The 19,448-nt window shown below is 49.8% G+C and overlaps 2 protein-coding genes across 2 annotated transcripts in view; one reads left to right on the plus strand and one right to left on the minus strand.

Annotated features, from left to right (window-relative positions):
* Nucleotides 1-3,321: 3,321 nt before the first annotated feature.
* REC8 (REC8 meiotic recombination protein) lies at nucleotides 3,322-14,040 on the plus strand. Its single transcript, XM_048516833.1, has 13 exons — nucleotides 3,322-3,435; nucleotides 5,169-5,232; nucleotides 5,702-5,778; nucleotides 6,962-7,047; nucleotides 7,166-7,303; nucleotides 7,644-7,745; nucleotides 8,163-8,229; nucleotides 9,747-9,883; nucleotides 10,974-11,022; nucleotides 11,213-11,273; nucleotides 12,317-12,427; nucleotides 13,162-13,268; nucleotides 13,756-14,040. Exons 1-13 carry the CDS (start codon nucleotides 3,339-3,341, stop codon nucleotides 13,845-13,847), a joined length of 1,188 nt encoding a protein of 395 aa, XP_048372790.1. The 5' UTR covers nucleotides 3,322-3,338; the 3' UTR covers nucleotides 13,848-14,040.
* Nucleotides 14,041-17,516: 3,476 nt separating this feature from the next.
* IPO4 (importin 4) overlaps nucleotides 17,517-19,448 on the minus strand; it is a 35,470-nt gene continuing 33,538 nt past the window's right edge. The window contains 1 exon segment of the mRNA XM_048518280.1: nucleotides 17,517-19,327. Within this exon segment, the coding sequence (XP_048374237.1) occupies nucleotides 19,078-19,327 (250 nt within the window). The 3' untranslated portion in view covers nucleotides 17,517-19,077.

Here is a 19,448-nt window from a genome sequence, read left to right on the forward strand (position 1 = left end):
TTACATCCCATACGTAAGACTTTCTTTCCGTCGTTTCTCCTTCTCAACCCGGTTCCTGCTCTTTGTATTTGTTTATTATTATTTTTAAAAATCTCCCTTGGCTCTTGAAGCTGCTTGTAGGGTTCAGAGTTCAGCATGACCTTCCAGTTCGGGGGTTCAAGCTCGTGACCCCTGGCACTGTTCACAACCCAATCAGTCCGATGCAGAGGAGTCAGAGGTAGAATGCCAAAGTGGCCATTTCTTGCAGGTAAACTGGTCTCTGTCACCTGGAGATCGATTGTAATTCCAGGAGATCTTTAGACTCCACCTGTGAAGACTCTTGTCAGCCACCTTCCCGGATGAGGGATTCAGCCAGCGCTGGATCCAGGAACTCTGGAGCTGCTTATTTTATTCATTCATTCATTCATTCATTCATTCATTCATTCATTCATTCATTCATTCATTCATTCATTCATTGTTCATCTGGCCTATTATATACCGCCTAACCCAATAAAGGGTTTGCTTAACTTGTGCTGTTCATCTGGGTAGGCCTGCAACGCTGTGTTCTCCAGATGCTGCGTGGGATCAGGTGCTGTTGTCTGAAAGCAGGCAAATTAGTAACGAGTATGACAGAGGGAATCATATTGTTGCATGCTTGAAAGACGGAGGATCAGTGTAATTAATAATGGGATTTAGGTATATTTATAGACATCAAGTTCATAATGGAATCCAATACTCTGTGCACATCCAGTTTTTCAATAGCAAAGTTCATCTCCCCACCGAAGTACCTTTCTATATGGGAATATAATTATTCCCAAAGATATTGAAAAAATGAGACTATTTCTATTCAGTATGACATTGAAGCTATGGATGTAAGCATCTCAAAAAAATGAACTTTTATTGTTGAAACTTTTATTGTTGAACTTTTATTGTTGAAAAAACTTGAGCTGTGGAGGATGTGCAATCATTGGATTCAGTAACTGGACAGTTATAAAATATACATAAATACATTTATTGAACACATCGATCCTCGCCTTCCAGTGCAGACAGCTGAAGAGTTTGTTCCAAGGGACTACACCATTTAAGCTGGCAGGGGCTGATGTGGAATTGGTAGATCCATGTCATCCTTGAGAGTTCACAAGGTTGCAGACCCTGATCTAGGGGCTCGTGAGCGGAGATCCTGGCATGGTGGAAGCTGCTTCTCTGTCTCGGATTGGATGCAGGGTTTCTGTAGATTTTGGGGAGAAAGGGGCATAATGTTATAAAGTTCACCTTCCAAAGCTGCCGAGCCTCCAGGAGAACGGATCCCCTGTCTAGAGGCCAATTGTAATTCCAGGATATCTCCACCTGCAGGCTGGCAACCCTAGATCGGAGAGAAAAGTTCAATCTCTTGTTCTGTCCCTCCCAGGTCAGGCATCTCCTGGTGCCCCTACCACCCGAAAAGCCCTGAACGCTCCCGCCACTCATGCCTCCCTCGGCGCAGGGTAGCCATTGCAGGTAAGCTGGGAATTATGTGGAACTTGCCTGGAGGTTGAGACAGTTAGAATATGGGTGCAGTCGGATCTTGCCCCAAGGGGTGGGCTGGAAAGAACCTAGTAGCTTTCTGAGAGCCTGTGTGGTGTAAGAGAGCCAGTGGTGGTGTTGCGATTAAGAGCAGGTGCACCCTAATCTGGAGAACTGGGTTTGATTCCCTGGCTGTGCCCCTTGAGCTGTGGAGGCTTATCTGGGGAACCAGGGTTAGTTTAGAATTCCAGCCGGGTGACCCTGGGCTAGGCTGCCAGTTCTGAGCTCTCTCAGCCTCACCCACCTCACGGGGTGTTTGTTGTTAGGGGGAAAGTGAGTTGAGATTGTCAGCCTTTGAGTCTCCTTCACGGGAGGAGAAAGGGGGATGCATATCAAGCAAACTGCTTCTTTCTTCTAATCCTAAGCTGTCAATTGACGTGGTAAGGTTGTGATGCAGGAAAGGCCACATCACGTCCAAGCTAATTCATTGTGACCCTGCAGCGTTTTCAAGGCAAAAGGTCAACCCAGGTTGCTTTTTGCCGTTGGCTGCCTCTGTGTAGCGGCCCTGGACTTCCTGGGTGGTCTCCCATCCGAGGACTAACCCGGGCTGACCCCGCTCAGCTTCTGAGATAATTCCCACAAGATTTTTAAAAATAATAACATTGTAGTCTTTTTGAGGCCTTGTTTTATGTGGACCACATGGAGTAATCTGCTTATCGATTTCTTATCAACGCCCAAAGGGGAGCCGCACATCACCGTCTCTCCCGATGACATTACCCTCAAAGAAGCCGAGCCCATCCGATTGCTGCAGATTGAAGTATGTCTTGGGTCAGGGTGGGAGGCCTGGGCTGTGGGGGGAACTCGCCCAGAGTTTTAGCAAGCCCAGAAGGAACCCCCAAGCTCTCAGAGAACCTTAAACAAAAACATTTTTTTGACAAATCCCCACTTCCAAACTATTCTTCTTCTCCACCTCCTCCTCCTTCTATTACTTCTACTTTTTCTTCTACTTCTTCTCTGGGATTTCTCACAGGGGAACGTGGGATTTCTTGTTGGGATAAGTGCTCCTGGCAGTTGGAGATTATCCCTATTCGTAGTTAGTGGTTTCTGCTACGGGTAGAACTCCTACCTCTGCATTAATGCGTATGCATGCTGCGTGATGGATCCCACGTGCGTACAAGCTTACACAAAAGAAAGTCGGAGTCAATTGTAGTTTCTAATCTAATAAAAGGAGTATTTATTAGTGAACTCCATTCTGAATAGAAAGGTAGGTAGATAGAGTCGCACAATGCTATCCCACCTAGTTGGATGGGGGATGATGGAGACATCCATCCTCTCTAGGTATGGTAGGAAGAAGAAGGGTCAGAGGAAGAAGCCGAAAGGGAAGGGAAGTCCCTGAGCGTATCAGGTCTAACATCAAAGGGATAGAACCAGCTTGATAGAGTAAAGGTAACAAACTCTAGGGTCCCCTATCTAGCCACTCAGCTCTCTAGTAAAACAAGCGCAACAGTGTAAAAGTCCTTCAATTTCCAACATTTCTCTTAGGTGTTCCTAGGCTAGCATTGTTCAAAACGTATTTTACTGCAGCAGCTTCTAGACAGAATTACATGTCGGAAAAGAACCGCATTCTGGGAGTAGTGGTGGGCTCCCTCTAATTCTACTTAATTCTGGCAAAGGGGATTCCCTTTAAGCGTAGGTTCTAAAAAAGCGTATTGGATAAACTTGGCAATGCTAAGGTAGCTTTACTTTGGAGTCTATTAGGAAACCACCAAGCCAAAACGGGTGCATGACTCACCGACTTTGTTTTTGCCTGTTGCATGCAGCAGGATTCATTCTGAAATCAACAATCTGAGATCGATATGCTGGTTGAACAGGAGGGGTTTGTGGTGCCCGGTGAGGAGAGACTCCCGCTGTTGCCCTCTGTTTCTCCCAGGAAACGGCGGCGTGCAGGAGAAGGTGAGAGGAGAGAAGAAATCTGGCTTTCTGTTCTCCTGGCACAATTCAGTTGGTCACCTCAGGGATCCCAAACCTTTTTGAGCCTGCAGGTAACTTTGGAAATTCACACAAACATAATGGAAGCGAGTAATTCCCTCCCACTGGGCCACCGACACCCATTGATTTCCAGGCTGGTGAACAGTTCAGTTTGGTGTAGCGGTTAATACAGGTGCACTCTAATCTGGCAGAACTGGTTTGATTGGCTCTGGCTTTGAGCTGTGGTGCCCACCCATAACGGGGCAAATTCAGGTAGCTTGTGCACTCCAACACGCAAGGTTCACAAGTGACCTTTTGGCTATTCACAGCTTCTCTGGGAGTTCTCTCAGCTCCCACCTACCCTCACAGGGTTAGGTGTTGCTTGGGGGAGGGCAAGGAGATTGTAGGCTCTTTGAGTCTCCTGTTAGGAGAGAAAGGGGATATAAACCCAAACTCTCTTCTTCTTTTTTTCCCTTTACACAAATTCTGAAGGCCTTTATCATTGAGCTGAGGACCCAGTCAAAATTGGATAAGAAATTGAGGCGCATACGCCAGTTAAACCACCTTAGATCAAAGGCTATCAAAAAAAGGCAGCAGGCCTTAACCCACCCCAATTTGAGGTTTCCTGGAAAGAGCAAGGAAGCTGAATGGGCCAAACAGGATTAGGTCGGCTAGGGATGCTTGGCAGGAGAAAAAAGTCTGTGCAAATGAAAAGCTGCAGAAAACCCCCACCGTGGGAAGGGATGTGAGAGGTAGATGCGTGTTAAGTGTAGTAATGGGTGTTGAGCGGGTGCCTGGCTATGGGTTTTCGCGAAGTTCTTCCACTAATCATTGGAACACACTAGGAGGTTATTCCCATTCCAGAAGGCTGGAAGTGGTCCCACACCCCCCACATCCCCCCCACGCACCTTCCACCTCTTAGCAGTCTCTGCTTGCATCCCTCTCAAGGTGTCTCCAGTCCCTGAACATAAGAACATAAGAACTAGCCTGCTGGATCAGACCAGAGTCCATCTAGTCCAGCACTCTGCTACTCGCAGTGGCCCACCAGGTGCCTTTGGGAGCTCACGTGCAGGAGGTGAAAGCAATGGCCTTAAGAACATAAGAAAAGAGCCTGCTGGATCAGACCAGAGTCCATCTAGTCCAGCATCCCCTGCTACTGCGCAGTGGTCACCAGGTGAACCTTGGGAGCTCAATGCAGGGGAGGTGGAAAGCAAGCTTGGCCTTCTGTATTGCTGCTCCTGGAGCACCTGGTTCTGCTAAGGTATTTGCAATCTCTCAGTATCATGGAGGAGGATCAAGATGGTAGCCTATAGATGCGACTTCTCCTCCATAAACCTGTCCAAGCCTTTTTTAATGTAATACCAACATTTAAAACCATGTTTTAAATGTATGTTTAACTTTGTTGTAAATCACCTGAGCCCCCATAGGGAGGGTTGGGCGTATAGAATAAAATGAAATGAATGAATGAATGAATGAATGAATGAATGAATGAATGAATAAATAAATAAATAAAGAAAGAAAGAAAGAAAGAAAGAAAGAAAGAAAGAAAGAAAGAAAGAAAGAAAGAAAGCTATCCAGGTTGGTGGCCATCACCACCTCCTGTGGCTGCATATTCCAAACACCAATCACACGTTGCGTGAAGAAGTGTTTCCTTTTATTTGTCCTAATTCTTCCCCCCCAGCATTTTCAATGAATGCCCCCTGCTTTCTCTCTTTCAGAGTCTGTGGAAGAATTCAGGAAGAAAGAGCCATCAGTACCTTTGGGACTGTCACCTCCTACTAGGTAAAGGGTTAGAGGGACAGTTTGGAGACCTTCCCCTGCCCCCGACTGTTAGGTCTGCATTTTGAGGGGGAAAAGAGAGAGATGCACTAATTTAGACTAGAAAATTGATAAGTGATTGGGGGTGGGTGGGGAGAATTGCTGCCCCTTTCCTGCTACGTAAGCTCTGCCTGTTTTGCCTCTGCTGAAATAGGTTCGGCAAGTTTTTGTATTCTTTGAAAGCCTACTAAACCTATTTGATTCTTTGAAAGCCTACTAAACCTATTTTTTTGTGCGTGTAAGCCTCTTTCACACCACATTTAACTTTCTAAACAGTTATCATTGTATCCCCCAAAGGCAGATTTCATATTTCCCCCCCTCGATTGTGCCTCAAGCATCGACTTAGTCGGCACGTGAGGCATAACGAGAGGTTACCCCACCAAAAATGTGGGTCAGGTTCTCCTTCCATCTCTTAGCCTGCCTCTCCCCACAGAACTGAAAAGGAGCCGTTGGCTGTAGGGGAGACGGGAGTTTTGTTGGAAGAGGTTGAAGCTCCTCCGTTGCCTTTAGGTAAGCTGTGCGCAATGCTGGAGTGGGTAGGGGTGGGACGGGATGAAGGTGCGACGGCCTGCCGGCAACATATCGACAGAGACAATTAAACATACTCAACTGAGACATACAAAAAAAATTATTTCACAGTGGTGGAGCAACACTTGGTATCCAGAGTTCGGGATCATACTTTCGCCACAAATCGGCCATGCTGGCAGGGGCTGATGGGAATTGTAGTCCATAACATCTGGAGTGCCAACATCGCCACCACGGCATTAGGATGTAGAAGTCGGAGAAAGTTAGCCCTTAACACAACCTGATGTGAATATGTTATGAGTGAGAGTTGTGTTTTGGTAATAAGCATTTGCTATGTGTTGGAATTAGGCATTAGAGGAAATAGTGGTAGTCTGTTAGGTCTGGTTATAAGCGGATGTTTGGAAATCACACTGGCACAATAAACGCACTGTGCACTTTATATTGATGCTTGCGTGTTAGCGGGATATTTTTGTATATCGGGGGTATTGGTAACCCGGTTGGATCAATGTTCTGACTTGTAAAGGTGCCTTTGCAGATGTGGGATCCAGCAGGTTCTCACAGGTTCCCAAGAGTAGGTTACTAATTATTTGTGTGTGCCGAAAGGGGGTTACTAATCGGTGATTTTGCCCCGTGATTTTTGCCTTAGTTACGCCTCTCCTCTCAGCAGTAGCGTGCAGAACTTGAAGCGTCTAGCAGGAGGTGCACCGGCGTGCGTGGCAGCCTGCGCCTGCGTGCATTCGTTTCTCGCCCAAGGACCGGCACAGTGGCTGCGTCCTTGCCACAGCCCCGCCCCAGAATGCCCTGCCACGCCCCCGTCATGCCCCGCCCAGCCCCATTGGCGCTACACCACTGTTTGAATCCCACCACCATGGGAACCTGTTACTAAAATTTTTGGATCCCACCACTGTGCCTTTGTAAATTCTTGGGGATTGCCGTCGTGTCTAGGAGTGGTCCGTTTGTGTCTTTTGGAGCAGCTCTGTCTCCAGGCATTGGGCAGAACTTTCTGTAGCGTGAAGGGAAGCAGGCCCACCTGCTAACATCTGGGAATCAGGCTGCTCTTAATCAGATGCCCCCAAATTCTTGACTCTCCGACGGCCGTCGGAATCCACAAGCAAACTTCTGTTCTGCTACAGTGTCCCTGACCTAAAGTTTTGCCCGTTCCCCACAGAGATTACACCCCCAAGACCTGGATTGGCGCCTTCTCCCCGTTTGCGTTCAGTCTCTCCCAAGCGACCGCCCCCTCTAAGCCCTGAGGTAAGAGAGGCAGGAAGGAAGAGGGGTAGTTCTCCAGCCAAAGCCCCGTGAGCAGGAGGCGCTCAGGAGTCGAGAAGCCACTGCGTAGCTGCTGGCAAAGTTCTCTTTCCATCTCCAGCTGCCTGCATACGAGCCGTCCCCTGCTCACCCTGCCAGGCGGCGGAGGCAGCTGCGCTTCGTGGACGAAGTGATCCAGATATCCCGGGAAGACTTCCAGAAGCAGATCTCGGATCCGCAGACACAGTGTCAGCCCCTGGCAAGTTTTGTGCTTTATTTAGTTTTTTTTGTGCTTCATTTTTTTTTGCTTTTGTGCTTTATTTAATTTCTATACCTCACCTTTCGCCCACCACCCTGAGAGCCAGTTAAGAGATAAGAGCAGGTGGATTCTAATCTGGAGAACCGGGTTTGATTCCCCACTCCTCCACCTGAGCGGCAGAGGCTTACCTGGTGAACTAGACTTGTTTCTGCACTCCTACATTCCTGCTGGATGACCTTGGGCCAGTCACAGTTCTCTCAGGACTCTCTCAGCCCCACCTACCTCAAAATATTTTTGTCTTTATGTCCTTGTTTTCGTACCTCTTTTCCCCCTGCTACAGCCTGGGCGTTCGGTCCTCAGCGATCTCCCTTCTTCTTGGCGCCTCCAATTGCCACCACACTCCGCCCTTCATTCTCCCTTTATGTCTATCAGGCGTTATCCGGTCTGATTCTGTTTTCTCCTGTTACTTCTGGCTAGGTCAGGAAAGGACCAGATTCTGACTTTTGGTGTTGTCTTTTGGTCCATTCTCAGATCACATCTGGGTCTCCTTGTACTTAATTCCCCACTCCTCCATCTGAGCGGCAGAGGCCTATCTGGTGAACTAGACTTGTTTCCGCACTCCTACATTCCTGCTGGGTGACCTTGGGCCAGTCACCGTTCTCTCAGGACTCTCTCAACCCCACCTGCCTCACAGGGTGTCTGTTGTGGGGAGAGGAAGGGAAAGGAGCTTGTCAGCCACCTTGAGTCTCCTCACAGGAGAGAAAGGGGGGAGATAAATCCAAATGCTTCTTCTTCGGGATCTCCTTTGCCTGTTCTTCTTGTTCCGCCTGACACTGACTGTTTCCCTTCCTTACTTCAGGAAATGGTGCTGTTGCCAGCGAAGAGGCTGAGGACCCCGGCAGAGCTCTTGGGCGCTCCGACATACGGTGAGGGCTTTGCCAGACTTCGTCATTCCCAGGGCAGACTAGGTGCTCGTGATGGCCACACTGGCAGGGGCTGATGGGAATCGTGGTTCATGAACATCTGGAGGGTCAGAGTTGAACACCCCTGCTTCAGTGGTGGGATCCAAAAATTTTAGTAACAGGTTCCCTCGCCAGCCCCCCCTCAGCAAAGGGGGCAGAGGCGTACCTAGGCAAACCTGAGCCCTGGTCAAAACCTGAGTTGGATTGCGCCCTCCCCCCTCCCCATGGGCAGCCACCCCACCATGACCCCCCCCAAATTTTTTTGCACCAGGTCATTTCTAAATCATCATCACATTATAGAAAATGCCCCAACTCACAAATCTCAGCACTGGTGAAACACACAGGTTCTTTGATAGAGAATGGTGAGATAAAAGGTACGAAAGGCTGAGAATCAATGAATTGCAGTACCTGAAAGGGATTAACCCAGTTCAGGGAGTTACATTATTAGTCGCCGTTGCTATATGGAACCTTCACGTTCAAAGGCAGGATGCCTCTCGGGGAGGCGAGGGCGTGGAGGTGGAAAAGCGGACCCAATGAGTAACCCCCTCTCGGCACACACAAATAATTAGTAACCCACTCTCGGGAACTGGTGAGAACCTGCTGGATCCCACCTCTGCCCTGCTTTAAAGAAAGGGGATATTTCTTGGTACCAGTTTCCACAGGCCGGAGCCTCCTGTGGTATTTGATGGAATTTCAGGCCCGTAGCCACGGTGCTCCAAAAAGCATCTGGGCCCCATCTATCATTTGTCAAGCCCCTCCAATCAGCACTAGGGCTAGGTGTGAAACTCTTCAGGAGTTTTTCAAGTGTAAATCCTCTACATTAAAAAAAAAAGAGGTGTGAACCCTATCATAAATCTTCCAAATGTGAACTTTCTATACAATCGGCTACTTCAGAGTTAGCAGTTAGCAGGGGCCGGGGGTGACATAGGACCGTGGTGGCGAACCTTTGGCACTCCAGATATTATGGACTACAATTCCCATCAGCCCCTGTCAGTATGGCCATGCTGGCAGGGACTGCTGGGAATTGTAGTCCATAACATCTGGAGTGCCAAAGGTTCGCCACCACTGACATAGGATAACTTAGTTGCATTTGTTGCTTATTAGATTCCTCGTGGTATTCAGTTGGGCCGCCGTATACCACGTTTGCGCCTTGAGTCTCAAGTAGGAAATGGGTAAATAAATAACGAAAGCCCAAATACATAAATAATAAAGAAAATAAACAAATAGGGATGGGCTGACCACCACTGTAATTATTGCACCACGCCCCCCCCCCCCCCAATAAATTTTTCTGGCTATGACCTGACGATGACATGGACTTTGCCCTCTCGTCAGCTGGCGCCGTTCTGACTTTCTAAGGTCTGAAGATGTGGTTTCTCTGTGGGAACAGGGGAGCGGTTGCCAGCTCAAGAGGCAGGTTGGAACCCTGCCACCTTTTGGTCTTGAAAGATGCCTGGCCTTTACACTGTGGTCCCCTTCAACAGGTTGGATGCACCCAACCCTCCACAGCCTCTGGGCCCGCTGTGCCAACCTCCAACGGATGGATTACGCCAAGCAGAGGAGGAGGGAGGAGGAGGAGGAAGAACCACAGCGGCCGGCGGAGGTCCCCAGTGAGCTGGAGGTGGGGAAAAATCGCCCTTCCCTATAGTGGCTACCTGAGTCTGGAACTGAAGCTGGGAAAGCAATAGGAACAAATTGGAATGGGTGGGGAATCACTTCAGCCAGAATGGATACCGTTTAATTGCCAGTTGTTTGGCATCATGTGCAAATGTCTCCTTCACATGCCAGCATGGTGTAGTGGTTAAGAGCAGGTGCACTCTGATCTGGAGAACCGGGTTTGATTCCCTGCTCTGCTACTTGAGCTGTGAAGGCTCATCTGGTGAACCAGAACCGGGTTTGATTCCCTGCTCTGCCACTTGAGCTGTGAAGGCTCATCTGGTGAACCAGATTAGCTTGTGCACTCCCACACACGCCAGCTGGGTGACCTTGGGCTAGTCACAGTTCTTTGGAGCTCTCTTAACCCCACCCACCTCACAGGGTGTTTGTTGTGGGGGTGTGGGAGGGAAAGGAGATTGTCAGCCCCTTTGAGTCTCTTTACAGGAGAGAAAGGAGGGCTATACAGGAGAGAAAGGAGCAGCAGTGGCGTAGGAGGTTAAGAGCTCGTGTATCTAATCTGGAGGAACTGGGTTTGATTCTCCACTCTGCCGCCTGAGCTGTGGAGGCTTATCTGGGGAATTCAGATTAGCCTGGGCACTCCCACACACGCCAGCTGCGTGACCTTGGGCTAGTCACAGCTTCTCGGAGCTCTCTCAGCCCCACCTACCTCACAGGATGTTTGTTGTGAGGGGGGAAGGGCAAGGAGATTGTCAGCCCCTTTGAGTCTCCTGCAGGAGAGAAAGGGGGGATATAAATCCAAACTCTTCTTCTTCTTCTTTTATAAATCCAAACTCCTCCTCCTCTTCTTCTTCTCCTTCCTCCTCTTCTTCTTCTTCCTCCTCCTCCTCCTCTTCCTCTTCTTCTTCCTCTTCTTCTTTCGTGAGAAAATGCTTCTTTTGACCAACTGGGGTGAGAGCCTGTGATTCAGAGGCGGACGTTCTGTGACATCACAGCAGCACGACCAATGGAGTAGAAGGTGGGGTGTGCCCATAAAGTCCATGTTCTAGCTGGGTCTTTTAGGCCCCATTCTTGGTGGCGCTTTTTCCCTTCTGCAGGTGCTACGAGAAGCTGAAGAACCAAGCGTGCCCCTTGTGGGTTCCTCAGGTGAGTTGGCAAGGGTGCCCTCCAAGGCCCTGGGTCCGGGAAGGGGCTGCTGGAGCTCTTCTGCCTCGCAGTTATGGGCCTTGCAGGTCTCCTCCACACCCCTCGGTCCTCACGGCCGCCAGACCCCCTCCTCGATCGCCTGCTCTTGGTGGCGCCCAAACACTCTGTGTTTTTTTGCTCCCCGTGGCAGAAGTCTCGCTCGAGACCACTGAGGAGGAGCTCCGCGCTAGTCTGGTGGCAGCCGAGGAGAGGTGAGACCGACCCTTTCTGAACCCAGCCTGGAAGAATTCTACTTTGGGGGGGGGGGGAGGCCGGGGTGGTCTCATACACGCTACATACATGCTACAGGGGTCAGTGCTATCAGTCACAGACCAGGAAAGGGATTTGGGCGTCTTAGTTGATAGTTCCATGGGAATGTCAACTCAATGCATGGCAGCTGTGAAAAAGGCAAACTCTATGCTGGGGATAATTAGGAAAGGAGTTGATAATAAAACTGCAAGGATTGTCATGCCCTTTATATAAAGCAGTGGTGCGAGCCAAGCACTTGGAGTCCTGTGTCCAGGATTTCTGGTAGCTTAGCATCTCAAAAAAAGGATATTGAGGGAGATAGAAAAAAAGGGTGCAGAGATTAGAGAGGCAACAAGTGATGATTGAGGGACTGGAGCACCTTCCTATGAGGAGAGAGGCTGCAGCTGCTTTGGGACTCTTTAGTTTGGAGAGAGGGAGGCTGGACTGAGGGGGGATATGGATTGAAGTCTACAAAATTATGCATGGGGTAGAAAATGTTGGGACAGAGAGAAATTTTTCTCTCTTTCTTTACAATACTAGGAACCAGGGGGGGGCATTTCATTGTTGAAAATGCTGGGGGGGGGAAGAATTAGGACTAATAAAGGAAACACTTCTTCACATAGCACTTAGCGTGTGATTGGTGTTTGGAATATGCTGCCACAGGAGGTGGTGATGGCCACTCAACCTGGATAGCTTTAAAAGGGGCTTGGACAACTGAATTTATGGAGGAGAAGTCGATTTATGGCTACCAATCTTGATCCTCCTTGATCTGAGAATTTGCAAATGCTCTTAACAGACCAGGTGCTGCGGGAGCAACACGACACTTGAAGGCCATTCGCGTTCCACATCCTGCATGTGAGCTCCCAAAGGCAATTCTCTGGTGGGCCCACTTAGCGTAGTAGCAGAGAGAGCTGCATACTTAGATGGACTCTGTACAGTCTGCAGTCCAGCTGGCTTGCTCTTATGTTCTTATGTGGTCTCAACCTCCGGCCTTCCTTACCTGCAGGGTCCTCCCGGAGCCAGAAGAAGTGGGGCTTCCCATGCTGCCCGAAGTCCCTGAAATCAGCTTCGAGCTGCCGCTGGATAAGGAAATGCTGACCCTGACTGACGTGCGCAGGTGCGAGCACTGGGTTGACCGACCTGTGGCCGGCCTGCAAGCTGGAAGGGGGGGTGGGACCACAGAGAAACTTGGCTGTTGGATTCATCCCTTCAGCCTGAAGCCTCCAAGGCCTGGCCAGCTTGGGAAGCAAGGGCTGCTGGGAAACAAAACGCCTTCCCCACGGCTTCAGCTTGCAAGAAGCGCTTCCCGCCAGACCCCCTCCTCGATTCAGACCTGTGCATCTTTTCGTATCCTTCCATTAGCTTTGCGCCGGCCCCAGAAACCCCTAAGTCGCGAACCCACAAGGTCCCCTCTTCAGAGGTGGGATCCAGCAGGTTCTCACAGGTTCCTGAGAGTAGGTTACTAATTATTTATGTGTTCCGAGAGGGGGTTACTAAGGGGTGATTTTGCCACGTGATTTTGGCCTTAGTTACGCCCCTCCTCTCAAGCAGTAGCGCGCAGAACTTCAAGCAGTCTAGCAGGAGGTGCACCGGCGTGCGTGGCAGGTGCCTGGGCGCTCGCGCTTGCGTATTCAAGTTTCCTCTGCCCAAGGACCCCAGCACAGCCGGTTAAGGCGTCCCTTGCCACAGCCCCGCCCCCGGAATGCCCGGCCACGCCCCCGTCATGCCCTACCCAGCCCCATTGGCGCTACACCACAGTTTGAATCCCACCACCATGGGAACCTGTTACTAAAATTTTTGGATCCCACCACTGCCCCTCTTCCCTTCCCGGTCTCCTTTCCGTCATTCCAGGTTGGTGGCTGCCAAACTAGAGCAGACTGGAGAGACAGAGTTCGCCCAGCTGGTGCCTTTCACTGTTTCGAGGGACGTGGCCAGCCGATTCTTCTACATGTGCCTGGGTAGGTGGTGGGTCTAGCAGGCAGCTGGGGGGCCTTTTCCTCCCCCCCCCCCCAGCCGGGTGGCGGGGATATCTCTGGAAGGCACCTGACCACGCTGACCCGAAACCCCCCCCACACACACACACACCCTTTAAGAACATAAGAACAAGCCAGCTGGATCAGAACAGAGTCCATCTAGTCCAGCACTCTGCTACTCGCAGTGGCCCACCAGGTGCCTTTGGGAGCTCACGTGCAGGATGTGAAAGCAATGGCCTTCTGCGGCTGTTGCTCCCGAGCACCTGGTCTGTTAAGGCATTTGCAATCTGAGATCAAAGAGGATCAAGATTGGTAGCCATAAATCGACTTCTCCTCCATAAATCTGTCCAAGCCCTTTTTAAAGCTATCCAGGTGAGTGGCCGTCACCACCTCCTGTGGCAGCATATTCCAAACGCCAATCACATGTTGCGTGAAGAAGTGTTTCATCTGTGTCCTTTCCTGGTGTACTCAGTTCTTGCAGGAGACCGCTACCTGCTTCTGGAACAAGAGGAGCCCTTTGGCCGGATCGTGATCAAGCCCGGTGCCTGGTTCCGCCCGAGCTAGCGGCTCCTGCCAGCTGTTAGCCATTTGTGGCCACAGTCGGACTCTGCTGCTTCCCCATCTGTGGGCCCAGGCTTGAGAGAGCACAGCGAGTTTTATCATTATTTTTGTCGTTTCGAGTGAAGTTTCTTTTTTAAAAAAAAAAATTGTTGGTTAACTCTTGGTTATTCCTACCCTGTTTTAATAAATGTAACCTTTCAAGTGGAAACGTTTGTCAAAATACTTTTGAATGGCCTGTATGCTTAGGGCAGTGATGGCGAACCTATGGCATGGGTGCCAGAGGTGGCACTCAGAGCCCTCTCTGTGGGCACGCACAAACAGGGTCACACCCTCCCACACACATATCTAGGCTGGCCTGGGCCGCTGGGCTTGATTATTAGCATTAAACCTAAGACCTAATTTTGGGGAAGCAGTGTAGGCAACCCTGTTAAGCACTGTTAAACCGCACAGATTTTCATGCAAAGAACTAAAGCGCGATCCTTTACCTGGGAGTAAGCTTGGTTGCTGGCAATGTGGCTTGCTTCTGAGTAAACCCTCCGAGGGTCGTGATTCACCCGTTGGAAGAGTTGCACGGCTGCTTCAAAGCAAGGCCAACAACTACCGCCAAGCTTACTTACGAGTAACGCACGCCTCGGAGCCAACCATTTTTTCTAAACTAAAACCTCAGTATTCAGGTTAAATTGTCAGGTTGGCACTTTGTGATAAATATGTGGGTTTTGTGTTGCAGTTTGGGCACTCGGTCTCAAAAAGGTTCACCATCACTGGCTTAGGGCGACTGGCTGGATCAGTCCAGAAACCCATTCCCAACAGCTACTCCCTTTTGCTGGTGCCCAGCTGGGACAGAACCACGGCAGCCACGGGAGGCTGGGGGTTGGGGAAGCAGGGTTAAGTAAACATGAGGACCCAGGTGAAGAGTACTTCGTTCAGTTCTGGGCATCGCAATTTAAGAAGGATACTGACAAGCTGGAACATGTCCAGAGGAGGGCAACCAAAATGGTCAAAGGTCTGGAATCTGTGCCCTATGACAGTGGTGGTGAACCTATGGCACGTGTGCCAGAGGTGGCACTCAGAGCCCTCTCTGTGGGCACGCGTGGACAGAGTTCGTCACGTGGGGGAGCAGAAAATCAACCACCCACCATACTCACACATATCTAGGCTGGCCTTGATTCTGAGTAAACCCTCCTAGGGTCATGATTCACCCATTTGAAGCGTTGCACAGTTGCACCACCAAGCTTACTCCCGAGTAATACGTGCTTCAAGACAAACTTTTTTCTAAACTAAAACCTCAATCTGGATCAAGCTGCCCGTGTGTTTTACATTTCTGTGCTGTCACATCTGACTTCAGTAGTTTTAGGATTTTAAAGTAGCATATTTGTCACTGTGTTCTAGATCATTTCCTTGTAGTTCTGTCTGATTCTCTCTTTCCTCAGGTGAGTTCTCCTCCACTCTATCTCACTTGCTTCAAGTGTGGCAAGCGTGGCAGGTTAAATTGCCGTGTTGGCACTTTGTGATAAATAAGTGGGTTTTGGGTTGCAATTCGGGCACTCGGTCTCAAAAAGGTTCGCCATCACTGCCCTATGAGGAGAGGCTTAGGGAGCTGGGGATGTTTAGTCTGGAGAAGCGAAGGTTAAGGGGGAACATGATAGCCATGTTTCAATATTTGAAGGGATGCCATGTCGAAGAGGGAGCAAGCTTGTTTTCTGCTGCCTCAGAGGGTAGGACACGGAGTGATGGATTCGAGGTGCAGGAAAAAGAGATTCCACCCAAACATTAGGAAGAACTTTCTGACTGTCGGGGCTGTTCGGCAGTGGAATTCACTGCCTCGGAGAGTGGTGGAGTCTCCTCCCTTGGAGGTTTTTCAACAGAGGCTGGATGAACACATGTCAGGAGTGCTTGTACCTTAGAGACCGCATTACCCCATATGCCCCTACTCGGCCTCTGCGCTCAGCATAGGCCAATTTGCTGGTAGTTCCTGGCCCCTCAATGATGCGGCTGGCCTCCACACGGGCCAGGACCTTTACAGCCCTGGCCCCGGCCTGGTGGAACACTCTTCCTCCAGCTGTCCGGGCCCTGCGGGACCTTGGTGAGTTCCGCAGGGCCTGTAAGACTGAATTGTTCCGCCGGGCCTTTGGAGTGTCCGGTCGCTGAAGCGCCCCCCCCCCCTCATATATTTATTTTACCACCTTATGCTGCCCTCTTAGAGGGAGTCCGGCCGCTCCCTCTTCTTAGGGAGGCCTTTAAATAAATTGGGGTTTTGGGACGCCTGATTTTTTGTACTGACCGCTGTTTTTAATGGATTTTATTGGTTTTAGTAATTGCACTGATTGTAATGCTGTACACATGTGGATATTGTTGTGCACCGCCCAGAGCCCTTTGGGGATGGGGTGGTCTACAAATCCAAATAATAAATAAATAAGATTGTGTTTTTGCATGGCAGGGGGTTGGACTCGATGGCCCTTGTGGTCTCTTCCAACTCTATGAAGCATTCTACAACAAAGAAGGTTCTGGCATGTTTTGATCTGTGGCAGAGGAATATACAATCTACTAACATCTTTATGTGGAACTGAGTACAGTTTCTTTAGGCTCAAACAGGAGTTTCCCAGCTTACCTATCGAAGATCTTTGTAAATGCTAGAATTGAACTTGGGACTTTCGGCTTACAAACCGCACATTTTTCCTGTGTGCTCAGACCCAACAACAAACAGAAGATGACTTCACCCAGCTTTGGCCAGGATAGGTCAGGGTACAAATATAATAAAATTATTATTTTTTAAAATTATGCTCTGCTCATGAGTCCACCTACTCAATACCCAGCAACCTAGGAAGGTTGTTCTCCTGTTCTACTGGATCCTTCAGCATCATTGGGACCAATCGTTCCTCCCTCCTCTTTTTAGGAGGGTTTTAAGTAAGGGGTTTTCGTGGGACGCCAATTTAAAGTAGCATTCGCTGTTTTAATGGAAATTAGTATTTTTCAGGTTATGGAGCTTGAGTTATCAAATTTGCCGATGACACAACGGTGGTGGGGCTCATCTCTGGAGGGGATGAGTCTGCCTATCGGAGTGAGGTGGACCGATTGCTCTCACGGTGCAGGGAAAATAACCTGGTTCTTAATGCTAACAAGACAAAGGAGCTTATAGTGGACTATAGAAGGAATAGCTCAGAATTTCATCCCTTGACTATAAATGGAGATCAAGAAGAGCGGGTGGCTAGTTTTAAATTTCTGGGCGTTATGATTAAAGTTGTGTGCATCGAGGAATGCTGCTGTAAATTTCGTTGTGCGTGCACAATGACAATAAATGCTTATATTTATGCTTTAGGTAGTTATTTATCGGTCAGTAATTTATTCACGCCACCTGCTATGCTTGTGTTTTAATGATGATTTTATGTATGATTATTTGTGCTGTGCACCACCCGGAGCTCTCTGGGGATAGGCCAATATATTAAATTCAATAAATAAAAATAAAATGAGGTTTACCCTCCTGCCCACACCAAGGATTCAATATGATGCCCCCACACTCCTGGCTGTCTACCAATTCAAAACCAGGAGAGACATTCCTGGGTTACTGGATTCAGGAACCAGATGGCGGCGAGATCAAAACGCTCCCCTTGCGGCGGAATTCCCCCTTGTCCCCACTAGTTTGACCCAGTCATAAATTCAAAAAACCCCGACAGATCCAGGCTAAATAATTTTTTTATTTGCAAGGTATACAATATATTTTTTGTCTTTCTCTCAAAAAAAATAATAATACCAAAACAGAAGGCGAAATGTTAAATACAAACTATTTCACTGTTCACTGCTCCAAGCCAGGAGAACACCAAGAACAGTCCCAACACTCGCCAAAGAACAAACATCAGTGACTAGTGAAGAATCACTAATACTTTTGGCAAAAAGAACACAACAATCCTGCAAGGGAGTACACGGGGGGCAGGGCAGCAGCTCTGGGAACGATTCCCAACAGGGCAAGGAAGACGAGGAGAAGCCCAAACACTTGGGCTCGGAACAGGCCCACCGATAGTGAGGAAGAAGGCGAGTCCATTGCGGCGGCAGCAGCAGCCATTTTGTTTTAGCGCGGGTCAAAAGGGGGCTGGCAGGACAGCCGGACCCAAAAAACGACCGGCCGTCTTGGTGGCCAGATGATATGCACAGGGTGCTTGTGTCAGAAACAACGCTGAACTGTGTATACACACACACACACACCCAAGGCTGGTGAGGAGAAGAACCAAGGCTTGTAACCTTTCAGTCGACTGAACTCTTTGGCCTGGCAGTTGGTGAGGAAGAGGGTCAGGTTGTGAGTCATTTTTTTTTTGGTCTACTTCGGAAGGAAGACAGTAGCTTGAGACGTCTCACACAACAAACCCATCCACCCGCAACCACACTTCCTGTCAGCGAACGAAAGGAAACCACCCCACGCCGTATTTGGGAGCAAGAAACATCTCCCCCTCAGAAACACTATTAAGTCCCAGAGAAGCAACCTCGGCGCATGGCAAAATTGAGACTGCAAGGTTGCTAGCTTTGGCATAAGCGAAACAATCACTGCCCCCGTCCGGCAATGATTGGGAGACGTGACTTGGTGTATAAATAGGGGAGTGACTATCGCGCAACACTCACCCGCTGAAGCCAAGCCTCCGGGCCAGTGTGGAATGCTGGCCCGGTCATCTTGGCTAGCTGCAAGTTTGGTTTGGCAACGCAAATTTCCTTTGGCCATCGAGGCAAACTGGTTGGGATGGTCTGTACTGGAAAACAAAGGCCGGGACCCACGGGAGCGTGCGAGAGAGGGCCCTCCTGGTCCCACTAAACCCGTGGTGGCGAACCTTTGGCACTCCAGATGTTATGGACTGCAATTCCCATCAGCCCCTGCCAGCATGGCCAATTGGCCATGCTGGCAGGGACTGATGGGAATTGCAGTCCATAACATCTGGAGTGCCAAAGGTTCGCCACCACTGCACTAAACAAACCATTATACAGGAGAATCCATTAAAACGGCTGCCCGCGCAACTCCCACCGGCAGAGAATAAGACATTTCAGCTACGAGGCACCTCTGGGTGTGTGAAAACTCTCCTGCAACCGAAAAACAGGACGGCGAACGTGGAGAAGACTGCAGCCGCCAAGGGTGCCAAAAACACCTCCCTGCGGAGTGGGCCAGGAGACGCCAACTGGCAACAGGAAACCAAGAACACAAGACAGGAGGGAAGCTGTGGTGGCATCGGTGGCGAGGACCGGTCAGTCCCCAACGTCAACGTTCATATGGCACAAGGGTACGCGATCGAAACGGCCGGCGTCTGAGAGGAATCCTCTTCAACCATACGGAGCCTGAGGAAGCGGGGGGCTCTTGCCACCGCCTCCTCGGCCTCCTCAAGAGGAGCTGATAGCTGCTCTGAGCAGGGCCTGCGATTCCGAAGGCAGGCAGAGGGCGGCTGACTGGAACTGGGCCGGGTGGCGGCCGGACAGATCGCGGAGGAACGTTACCAGGGTGTTGCGGGCATCTGGAGGGAAGAGAAACAGTTACAGCTGGGGGTGAAGGGGAGGAACTGAGGCGGCCAAGACTGCAAGGCCCATGTAGGAGAGACAGCATGGTGTAGTGGTTAAAGCAGGTGCACTCTAATC

The sequence above is a fragment of the Sphaerodactylus townsendi genome, linkage group LG15 (assembly GCF_021028975.2).
Source record: "Sphaerodactylus townsendi isolate TG3544 linkage group LG15, MPM_Stown_v2.3, whole genome shotgun sequence".
Lineage (NCBI taxonomy): Eukaryota > Metazoa > Chordata > Lepidosauria > Squamata > Sphaerodactylidae > Sphaerodactylus > Sphaerodactylus townsendi.

What these genes read in the sequence shown, in the direction of transcription:
- REC8 (XM_048516833.1), top strand. Translation starts at nt 3,339, where the DNA reads ATGCTGGTTGAACAGGAGGGGTTTGTGGTGCCCGGTGAGGAGAGACTC. An exon ending in AGCTCCTCCGTTGCCTTTAG is followed by an intron (nt 5,779 to 6,961) that starts GTAAGCTGTGCG and finishes CGTTCCCCACAG; the next exon opens with AGATTACACCCCCAAGACCT. An exon ending in GCCCCTTGTGGGTTCCTCAG is followed by an intron (nt 11,023 to 11,212) that starts GTGAGTTGGCAA and finishes TCCCCGTGGCAG; the next exon opens with AAGTCTCGCTCGAGACCACT.